We start from the raw sequence: 11750 nt of genomic DNA, 5'->3' as shown, positions 1-11750 counted from the left end.
GTGCAATCAAACATGTTCAAGGATACTTGATTGAAAAATAAATTCAAGAATTGAGAAACAGAACAGACTCAACACTTTGATTTTTATGAAAATTAAATACTTTAAGGAAAAATTTAAAAACAGTAACAAAACCAATAAAATAAAACACACCTCAAAATCTCTACTACTATTGCGTCTCTGACGAGATCTTTGTTTTGAGAGTTCTTTCAGTTTCTGGAGTTGTTCTCGCTTTCTTGCAGCTAAAGTTTTTTCGGGGTTTTTTTGCTCCATCTCCACTGAAGAACATTCATCTTCAACCACTCTACGTGGACGTTTAACACCTACTTTTCTAACTAGGATATCACTATCGTCACTCTCATCACTGTCATACATAACAGAGGAGATCCTTTTTCTCTTCCCTCGCTTGATGTGTTCTTCTTCTAAGTCCTCTTCTATGATTTGTCCTGTGTGTGTGTTGAGATCATCATCCTCTTGACTTGAATGCTTTTCATGATCTGGTAGGTCAATACTTCTATGTTTGTTTTTGTTCTTTTCTTCTTCATACGCTGAACTGTTGCCAGTGTTCGTGAGATGCTCACAGTTACTACCTTCACTTTCAACTTTAATTAATCTAAGTTCTCTTTCATTTTCTGGCTTTTTATCACTATCAAACCCCTTGTTACCATTAAGCTCTTCGTCACTGTCAAGCTCTTCATCACTGTCAAGCTCCTCGCTATCAAACTCTTCATCACTGTCAAGCTCTTTGTCACTGTCAAGCTCTTCATCACTGTCAAATAACTGTGAGATACTACTTCTTTTAGTCCGCTTCCAATCAACTCGAGATTTCTGCTCATGCTCTTGAGTTTTAGAATTTTTCCTTGTTTCGTGTCTTCTAACATGTACCATTTTCACTTAAGCTTCTACAAAATAAAGTTATTAGGAACATAATAATGATAACCAGATTACAACAGTGAATGCATTTATGGTACAAACTATATTTATTTGCGTTATAAAATGGTTCACAAAGGTAAAAATCATATAAAATATGAGTGAAGATGGTAGAATAGCTATTCAACAAATAATTTATTGAACATCTATGAAATAATTGCATGAACATTTATTCAGAATTATGGTATATTTTGTGCTGAAAGGGATACATAGAAAAATAATGGTCCTGTTCTCCAGAAGATTATTATCCATGGGTAGAACATACAAACATATATTAAGAAAAATGCAAGGTATTCATTTAGTACAAATGAGAGATAAAAATAACTGCAATAAAATTATAAAGATGCAGGAAGAACAGAATAGCAAGTGCTTCAGTGAAGATTTTATTGAACAGATATGATCTGATAGACTTCTAAAGTACTGGCTATATTGCAACAAAAGAATGACAGAAAAAAGGATTTCAGGCAGGTAAAAATAGTAAGGTCAAAACTTTGGCACTGAGAGAGAACATGTTATGTTAAGTAAGTATGACCAAAAAGGTGTGAAGAAAGGCTTTATGCTGGGAAAAAAGAGACAAGTATAGAAAAATAGGGTGGGATTACCAGAATCATTCATCCTTAGGCAAAGGATTCTGAACAGAGAAATGGTATGAATTATAACATAAAGGATCAATCAATTTATATGAAGAAAGTTATAAAGTAGTAGTTGACAGAAGACAGCATTGCAAAATTAAGAGATCACCTATCCACTAAGATTGTAGCTTCTAAATACTGTAGTAAAATGGCAGTGGCTTTAAACCACTTCAAGATATACTCCAATAGAAAACTTACTAACAATCCAAAACTGGGTGAAAAAATAAAAGTTTCATGGTGAAACAGAGCATGATATTGGGAAAGAAAACAAATACTATAAGTTTCTGATTCACAAAAGGCTGACCTCCATTAAAATTATCACAAGTACATAATAAAGAAACAGAGACAAGTAAGATAGCTAGAACAGTAACGTATATGTACTTCTGTAGTTGCTAAGGAATATAGACATATGATCACAATGTACTGAGACTGACCTCATAATATATGTATAAGAACTTATATATTTTATTGAGTGCTATCTCCTTCAAAGAAATCACCTTATGAAGCTAATTATTCCAATATTTGCATTATGGCACAGAATATTCTTGGAGATTTTCTATAAAACATAGTATCAAAAAATATATAAAAATATGAAAATAACCCCACTCCACTTTTTTTATCCCAAAGAATGGCTTAAATACCTTTTTTTTTTTTTTTTTTTTTTTTTTTACTTTTCTTAGTCTGGGGACTGTTATCAGCTTCCAGAAATGAAATCCAATTTCAAAAGATGAACATTAATTACCTACAGATATTTTTTATATGTGCTATAACTTTGAAGGGAATCCAAAAATAGAGCACCAAAATTTTTTGAGCAATGGCAGTATCACTGAATCAAGTTTATAACTTTCCAAGACGATTCCTTTTTTGGGTGGGTGGGAGTGGGGGAAATACCACTCATTTGATTCTACAAATTCTGTTATGTTTAAAAGCAATGTGACAGTTTCTACAATGGTAACACCTCATATAAAATCAGAATAACAGTTGCTGAGATTATACACCAGACATTTTCTTCATAGTATAGGCTTTAGTGTGACCTTATGACAGTAACTGCCAGGAGATACACTGAGCATTGTAACAGCAATCTAACAAATCCTAGTCAACAGATAAAATACTCTGTTACTTGAGATTACCCTTGGGTTGCATATTACAGAAGGCTTATATTAAAGTCAGCAAATATGAGAATTGTGGTCAAAATTACCTTTAAAAAAATCTCTGTATTACTCTGTAAAGTATGTTTTTTATGTATCATACTGCTTCACAGTAGGTCCACCCAGTTTCTTCTCCAGGTTTTAAAGAGATTACTGTTGGTTTTTTTTTTTTTTAATTTTTTAAAAATTAAGCACCAGATAAACTAGGCAGTTTATATCGTGAAGCCATATAGTACAAATAAGTATTTTTTGAGTACATAGTTAAATTTGCACAAACTGTGGGTGTGCATTACACAGTAATGTCTTTCTAATAAATCTGTCTGAATTAGGAGAAATAATGAAAAAACATATATGAGAACAAATGACAAATACAGCTTCAGTAGATACACTAAAGCAAGTGTGAACATTAGGAACATTAAATGAAAGATGACTTTCTTAGTACTCAAAAGCAGTTTCATGTACACTAGATGACTATCTCACAAAGCTATACCATGTCAAAAGACATTTATTCTATCAATAGGTGACTCCTATGACAATGGTAGAAGGAGTAAGAATGTGACACTATAAAAATAACTATCACTGCACATGGTTTAGCTATTAAAAATCCTATAGGTATGAAATGTTTTACTGCATTGTCATAACTCTTTTTAAACCCTGACAATGATTCTAAAAGGAAGATACTGTCTACCTTCACTCATAAATATCAAAGCCAAGGACATAGAGTTTAAATGACTTACCGAAGATCACACAGCTTGTTAGTGACAGAGCAGGGATTAGAAACCAGTTCTCCTGATTCCCCATCCAGTCCTACACAATGACTGCTGCCAATATTATATTTATACAAGGCAGTAAAAAGCATGCCTTTAAAAAGTTATTATTTTATCTATCATTCATGCTAAATTTTAGTTTCATAAAATCATCAAAATAGTTTAGAGTTTACAAACATGCTTTTTAAAAAATTATGTAACAGAATTTTAGTGCACATGAGTTAGGCCGACACTTCTGGATATCATCCATCCAATAGGCAAGAAAAGAATGTTCAAAAGAGATGAAAATTTGAGACTTCCCTCTACCATCTTATTGATAACACTGATTACAAAATTTAAGGATTCCCCATCGAGTCCAAAAGTAAAAATTTCAAAAAAGGCAGTCTCTGATGAGAGAAAAAAAAAGTTATTTGGGAAAACTGCAGTATTGAATATTTGAAGAAGCAAATTTTGTTTAAATAAATCAAGTTTCATTTGTCCAACTGCCAAATTTCCAGTTCTCTCTTCATATTTCAAAACTGCAATTTTATCAATAGGATCAAAAATTCTGTCATTGAAAAAGAAGATAATTTAAATATGGTTGGCTCCTCTTTTAAAATTGTGAATACTTTTACTATGTTATCTGGGCAGGGAAGAATGATGACAGAGGGAAAAGGTGAGTGAACTGAATCTGAGGAGAGAAATGAGAAGGTGAAGGTAGTCTGATGAATAAGCCATCTCTTGGTCTTTGGAATTCAAAAAAGAATCCATGCAATGGATGTAATTTCTTTATATGCTGAGTATACACTCAATTTCTTGAAATGAGAATTTAATCAAGATTCTTTAATGATACCTTACCTTTAGGCAACGAGAAAAACAAAGAGACTCCAAACAGAAAGCTTTAAATAAATGAAGACGATCAATACTATCACAACTTTGTGCTTCATAGTAAATATCACTTACAAGGCACATACCATAGCTATGCTGTCTGCCAAAGAACTTAAGTTAAAGGTAAGAATCCATATTGCTCTCTCACCCACAGTAGCTCTACAACTAAAAGGTACTTTGATGATGCTACTTGAATTTCTCATCAGAACAAATATCCTTTAGTCTAGACTTTGAGGTTAACTCATCCTAAAGAAAAGATTCATTCTAGGAATCAGTTGCCCTGTCAGGTGGCAGTTTACATTTTTAAAGTTTGAAGGACAGTGGAACCCCGGCCATTACCTGAAATTCCACCAGAAGGGGGGCATTCCTATTTGTAAAACAACACCCCTCCCTGATGTTTCCTTTCATATGACAGTTTGGAGAGGAAACCTTTATTGATCAAAGAAATGGTTACTGAATGTACACACTATGTGCCAGCACATGCTCAGAGCTGCGGAGTTACTAGAAGAAATCAACAACACGGTGTCTGCTCCCAAGGAGCTCACACTCTGATGAAATCACTACGGACACCAAAACAAGCCGGCATAATACATGATTTAAGGGCTACAGTGTATGATTCTGATTAAGTTCTCTTCACATTGTTGTGAATAAATTTATCACAGTTCTTCCATTGCCGGTAAACAGGGCAGAAGAACATGACAGAAATAAGAAATGGAAAGATAACATATAGAGGAAAGCCAATTTGCCCCACTTAGAATCAAGAACCAATGCTTCACAATTTCGCATAGAGTGCATCCTGCCAGCTTCGCATCCGGGACAACTACAGTATTCATTAAAATCTTTAACACAGAAGGTGGTTCTCTAAATCTAGCAGGGTTGAGTGGCAGAGGAAGGATGCTCTACGAAATTAACACCAGAGTCATTTTCCTGATTACAAACCTGGCTCTTTGGCGGGACGCAGGTACCCAGCGCAGCAAGCTCGCCAGTCCGCTCCTATGCCTCCGGAGAGGGGGCACGGTAGCTAGGAAACCGAACCCTTAGACAGAGCTTCACGATGACGTTCGAGAGACGACACAAACCCCCAGGCCCCAGAGGAGCTCCACACCCAGAAAACCACCAAGGGTCTGGAAAGGCCAGAAACCCGCGAATCCCCACTCGAGCTCCCCTCAACAGTCCTGCCCACTTCCCCACGGCGGAGGAAACTGGCACCCCGCCCACTGCAGCTCAGCCCCCGCGGCAGGCGAGTGGAGAACGACGTTGAGTCGTTCGTTGAGAGTGCCCGTGGGAATTTTTTCCCCCCCGCCTGCCCGGAGGCGCGGCTTCCCCCGCTCCGTTAATAAACCATTAGCAGCCAGAGCTAGAGCAAGTCCCCGCCCCGAGCTGCCCCCGCACCGCCCCGCGCCCTCACCTTTCAAAGCTCCTCCGCCTTTGCCTCCGCCCCAGGTACCCACTCCAGACTGGCGGCGCTCCTCCTCCTTCCGGGGACTAGGGGAAGTCCCGCCTCTGGGAGGAGCAATGGGCGGGGCCGGCAGCGGGAGGGGGCATCTTCCGGGAGCGTGTGCTGGGGGAGGAGCGGTCGCCGCGCGTTAGTCAGGGAGCGGTACGGGTCCTGGTTCCAACTGAGGTGGGGAGAGGGGCCCGGCGGGCTGTGAGGGGCCGGGAGGACTGTCCAGGCTAAGCCCAGCACGGGGAAGTGTGGCTTGCAGTGGAAGGGGTTGGCTTCTGGGGAAGAAATCAAACGTAACCGTTCCCTTGTGGAAGGGGGCTAGTCCCCGACTCCCTGGTTCTTCCGCTCTCTGCTGTAACTTTGGGGTGTGGCAGGGGCTAGTGACGGGCGTTTACCTTGGATCGGGGCGTGAGGGAGGTTTGTGATCACGATGGGGTTATAGTCTTTAACGCGGCCACTGGGGGAATAAAACAAATGTTTGTAATCCGGATTATCCGCGGTGGCTTGGGGCCTCCTCTACTGCCCATCTAAGTTAAAGGCCTGTTCCTCAAACTTCCTCCTCTCTCATCTTCCTCTTCTGTCTCTTTGCTGGCCAAGCAAATCCGGGGACGGGGTCAGGGCCACCTGGTTCCTGGTAAGGTTGCAAGACTGAGGGTGTAGAACTGTTAAAGTGAGTCTGTGTGGAAGAAGGAAGGATTCTGTAGGTTGCTTCAGAGTGAGTGTGGGGTGAAGCCCTGAGTCCCAGAGCCTCAGCATGTCAGGGAAACGGAAGCGGGTGGTGTTAACTATTAAAGATAAGCTTGATATAATAAAAAAACTTGAAGACGGAGGTTCTTCCAAACAACTGGCAGTGATTTATGGAATTGGTGAGACAACAGTTCGGGATATAAGAAAAAATAAGGAAAAGATTATAACTTATGCAAGCAGTTCTGATTCCACAAGTCTTCTGGCCAAGAGGAAATCTATGAAACCATCCATGTATGAGGAACTGGACAAAGCAATGCTAGAATGGTTCAACCAGCAAAGGGCAAAAGGGAATCCCATATCTGGACCGATTTGTGCAAAAAGGGCAGAGTTCTTCTTTTACGCTTTGGGAATGGATGGTGATTTTAACCCCTCTGCTGGTTGGTTAACTCGTTTTAAGCAGCGGCACAGCATTAGAGAGATTAACATTAGAAATGAAAGATTAAATGGAGATGAGACTGCTGTGGAAGATTTTTGTAACAACTTTCGAGACTTTATTGAACGAGAGAATTTACAGCCGGAACAGATCTACAATGCAGATGAAACTGGACTCTTTTGGAAATGCCTGCCTTCCAGGACTTCTGTGATCAAGGGTAAATGCACTGTCTCTGGACACAAGTCAATTGAAGAAAGAGTCACTATCATGTGTTGTGCCAATGCAACCGGTTTACACAAACTGAAACTTTGTGTTGTGGGGAAAGCAAAGAAACCTCGCTCCTTCAAGTCAACTGACACCTCAAACCTGCCAGTCTCTTATTTCAGCCAAAAAGGTGCATGGATGGATCTTTCCATTTTCCGACAGTGGTTTGATAAGATCTTTGTGCCACAGGTTCGAGAATACTTAAGATCTAAAGGCCTGCAGGAAAAGGCTGTGCTTCTGTTGGATAATTCACCAACACATCCAAATGAAAACGTCCTCAGGTCAGATGATGGCCAAATATTTGCTAAATATTTACCACCTAATGTGGCTTCACTGATCCAGCCCTCGGATCAGGGAGTCATAGCGACAATGAAGAGAAACTATCGTGCGGGTCTTCTTCAGAACAACTTGGAGGAAGGTAATGACCTGAAATCATTCTGGAAGAAGCTGACTCTGCTAGATGCACTTTATGAAATAGCAATGGCTTGGAATTTAGTAAAGCCAGTTACCATTAGCAGAGCATGGAAAAAGATTCTTCCTACCATAGAGGAGAAAGAAGGCTTGGACTTTGATGAAGAAGATGTTTCTGTCTCTACTGTGGCCACCATTTTACAACATACCAAAGGACTGGAAAATGTGACTACTGAGAACATCGAAAAATGGCTGGAAGTGGACAGTACTGAACCAGGCTATGAAGTGTTAACTGACAGCGAAATTATCAGAAGAGCGCAAGGCCAGACAGATGAATCTAGTGAAAATGAGGAGGAGGAACTAGAACTGATTCCAGAGAAACATATTAATCATGCAGCTGCTCTCCAATGGACTGAAAATTTATTGGATTATCTAGAACAACAAGGTGATATGATTCTGCCTGATAAACTGGTGATACGTAAACTTCGAGCCACCATCAGAAATAAACAGAAGATGACAACCTCAAGTCAATAATGGCATTTCATTGTTACCATTGTTTTGGTAATTGTGTTTGTAACTCTTAAACTCTGCAGTGTGGCTTAATTTTCTTTGTGTTCTCAATTCTCAGTCACAGCCCTATGAAATGCAGATACAAAAATGTATCTGAAGTGGTTTCAGGATTATGTGTTTTTCATCATCTCTCTTTGTACAGATAATTGGAAGCTGATTCTGTATAGATACAAGTTACATATACACATATATTCACTTTTGTAGAGCTGCAGTTATCCCTTCTATTATCGTGGCATTCCCTAAACTTTCTTTAAAAAAATTACAGATAACAGTGAACAGATTGAGCACTTTTCTGAAATCTATTTTGTTTATGAGGGCTGCCACGGTAATCTTTTCTTGTGTTAACATCTTAAATGGTTATGTTTTGTGTATCTGTATACACTGACAGAATGAGAAATAGCTATATTTTAGATTTCAGGGTGATCTGCAATAATTTAAAGTGAAGTCCAATAGTGAGGAAACTGATCTATGAATTATAAAAATAATGTAGAAATCATACTTCTGTTAACATTTGTTTAGGTGGCAAGAGGGGGAGATTTTTCTGGGAGTAAATATATAGGAGGTGATTACTAAATTAGTAAGAAAACTATTTGAAAGCTGATGTATAAAAGATATGATCTATTCATTTGTAGAAAACTGTGAGTTGAAAATTCGGGGAATTTTAGGTTATTTATACCAGGGGAATAAATAGGCTTGTTTTATTTGGGTCTTAATGTTATGAATTGCATAATTATTTATTCATAATTATAGTACAGGTTTTGTAACGTTACATGTGGTATTATGAACTCCCACCTTATATGTGGGGAAGAATCTTGGGAATTTAAAATTATGGGTTTTTTTTTTACTGTGTACTTGGAAATGTCTATAGTTTGAAAAAGTTTATCATACCTTCCCCTTTTATTTGATATGAAAAGGAAAAAAATGAAAAGAATAAAGTTATTATTATTTTTAACAAGCCATAGATTGTGACCTGTTTTATGAAGAAAGCAGAAATAATTATGGAAAGTGGCAGATTGCAAGGAATTTCATCATTTACTCCTTTGACACTTGTAAAAAGGTATTCTTTCTTCTAGAATCCATTTAAGTCAGAATTTTGATAAATTTGCTTAGTAAATTTAATATGTTTATTCAAGACATTGAAAAGACTTTACCTATGTGAATATTGATTTAATTTATAATTTAAAAGCAATGTGAATCTCCATATTATTTCATGTTTTGGCCCTTAAAAAACGTTCTCTATCAGTCATTTTTTTAAAGGTTTAACTTTTTCATTGAAATATTTTGCATTTTATATTTATAGTGCCTTTCTTAGAATTCTAAGACTTCAGAGAAACTTTTAGCTTTCCCTAATTTCTGTTATCTTCATGATGTATGTCCAGATTTTTTTTAAAAGACTTCTGTGATGAGAACTGTTTAAAAATTACTGCATGAATTGCCTCGGTGCACAGAGAAAAAAGCCTCAGAAATTAACATACATATTGAATCATAATTATACATCCTGCTATAAATTCAATTGTATATAAAATAATTTTTCATTTTTCTAATATGAAAATGTATAAAAGCTTCTTCTTGGAATTTCTGTCTGGATTTGCTCAATTTTTAAAATTAGTCTTGTCCGTGAAATTCAGCTGTATCATTGCCACCTAGTGGTAAAATTAACTTTACTGTTAAGCTGTGTGGTTTTAAATATTGATATCTAGTAAAAGGTTCACTGTTTTGTGGCCTTGAGTGTGAATCTTGTGACTCTTTCTCTAGACTGTGAGAGACTGCTCTTGTTTTTTAGATATATAGCTATTTGCTCCTTTCTAAAAGCTGCCAACACTGGTAGGTTATAGTTCTGTTTTGGACCCTTTTATCTTTAAGCATAAGTATAAAAGCTGCCAATTACTGAATACCATGTTATGTTCTAAGCAATATACTTATCTAATCCTCAAATTATGGCAGAAATACTGATGCTCAGCTCATAGTCTTAATTGCTGAAGATCACCTGGGTACAGGTAAGAATTTAAACCCGATATTTGATGCCAAAAGCCTATGCTTGTATTTTCCAACCTAGGCTAACCTCTTAACCTTTTCCAATCTTCCAAATGTATTTCCTGCCACCAGCCCCCCACCCCTCAACATGTCACAGATGTCTGACTTTACTTCTCTGTACACTTGTGGCAGCAACTGCCCTTTCTTTTACTCTTTTATGAGTTTAATCTTCCTCTTCCATTTATCCCCAATCTAATAGCATTTGTTTATTTCCATTTATCCCCAATCTAATAGCATTTGAAACTTGGATCATCTGTCTTTTGATTTCTGATTAGCCATGCTCAGTAAGGATCCTTTCTCACTTAAACAATTTTAAAACCCACCGTTGGGAAAATAAACAGTTCACACAAATATTTCTCTTCAGTTTATGAGACAGTCTCAAAGAGGTTCGAGGAATTGGCACAGTATTGTACTAATACGAAAATTTTGCTAGACCAAAGATACTGAAAACTGCTACTATCAAAACCACATGAGTATGTATACACTCAGATCCATATAGATCAAAGGGGGAAAAAGTCCAAAGGAGATGATACGGTAAAGAGAAGGAAGGACAGGTTGAAATACAAGAAGAGTTGGTTAGAGAAGAAAAAAGGAACATGTGGGCTGCAGTGAGGTTCGTTTTGTAATGATGTGTGTTTCAGCATCGTAGTCCCAGGCTTTCTAGTATGTGCTGCTCGTCATAGATGGTCCCTGAAAGCTCTGCTTTTCTTCTTTCTTACAGAATGTTTAAAAGTCAGTGCCAAGTTAAATGCATTTGATCAGTAGTTGGGAATGGTTAGTGGATGATGACAGAAGCTATTTGGGTACTGTATCTGCCCCAAGGTCATAAATCCTTAGTTCCCGATTCCTATTCCTTTAACGTCCCACCAGAGGCTGTGTTTGGCTTTCAATTTCTCCATTAAGAAATTACCCACAGGGGCACCTGGGTGGCTCAGTTGGTTGAACGTCTGCCTTCGGCTGGGGTTGTGACCCGGGGGTCCTGGGATTGAGCCCCGCATCGGGCTTCCTGCTTAGTGGAGAGCCTGCTTCTCCCTCTGCCCCTCCCCCAGCTCATGCTCTTTCTCGATCTTGCTCTCATTCTCTCAAATAAATATATAAAATCTTTTCTCACCAGTCTTGCCAGGTTTTCTCATTGATGAGCCTCAATAGAAAAACAGTTCTCAGAAAACCCACCTGTACGTTACGATGTTTCTTTAAAACCATACTCCTAGTAGCCAAGAATTCTGTGAGAGTAGGTTTACCTGCAGGGATTGATACAGGAAATTAGGAACTTACTTTTTATGAGATTTGGACTTTTGGGGGGTGAATGGTGAGGGAAGTGGAATTCTTTGCCAGGTTCAAATTTAGTGAATCAAAAATTGGTTGGGCCTTACTATATGCATAAGACTACTGGGGGAGGTGTGTTTAGGAACATAAAAAGAAGAGGTAGAGTGGTTCTTGTCCTTAGGGATCTTGAAATTAAGGTGGAAAAATGTGACTTCACCCATTTCCATTACCTGCATGCTTAGGACCTCAAATCTACCTCCAGTCACTGTCTTCAGAAGTCCAAATTTGTATCTTCAA

At 38.1% G+C, this 11750-nt stretch overlaps 2 protein-coding genes across 6 annotated transcripts in view; one reads left to right on the top strand and one right to left on the bottom strand.

Moving 5' to 3' along the window:
- Nucleotides 1-5822, bottom strand: part of CCDC82 (coiled-coil domain containing 82) — a 33411-nt gene extending 27589 nt beyond the window's left edge. For 3 of the 5 annotated variants that reach the window (XM_011232935.3, XM_034666132.1, XM_019806426.2), the window contains exons 1-2: nucleotides 5750-5822; nucleotides 151-899 (exon numbers count right to left, since the gene is read on the bottom strand). In XM_011232935.3, the coding sequence (XP_011231237.1) occupies nucleotides 151-885 (735 nt within the window). In that variant the 5' untranslated portion in view covers nucleotides 886-899; nucleotides 5750-5822. The other 2 variants (XM_019806425.2, XM_034666131.1) reach the window with 2 other exon arrangements.
- Nucleotides 5823-5897: 75 nt separating this feature from the next.
- Nucleotides 5898-9728, top strand: JRKL (JRK like). Its single transcript, XM_002925708.4, has one exon. The coding sequence runs from the start codon at nucleotides 6543-6545 to the stop codon at nucleotides 8115-8117; it is 1575 nt and encodes a 524-aa protein (XP_002925754.1). The 5' UTR covers nucleotides 5898-6542; the 3' UTR covers nucleotides 8118-9728.
- The last annotated feature ends 2022 nt before the right edge of the window (nucleotides 9729-11750 follow it).

This window comes from Ailuropoda melanoleuca, chromosome 8 (genome assembly GCF_002007445.2).
Source record: "Ailuropoda melanoleuca isolate Jingjing chromosome 8, ASM200744v2, whole genome shotgun sequence".
Lineage (NCBI taxonomy): Eukaryota > Metazoa > Chordata > Mammalia > Carnivora > Ursidae > Ailuropoda > Ailuropoda melanoleuca.
This window is presented reverse-complemented; position numbering and strand designations above follow the sequence as displayed.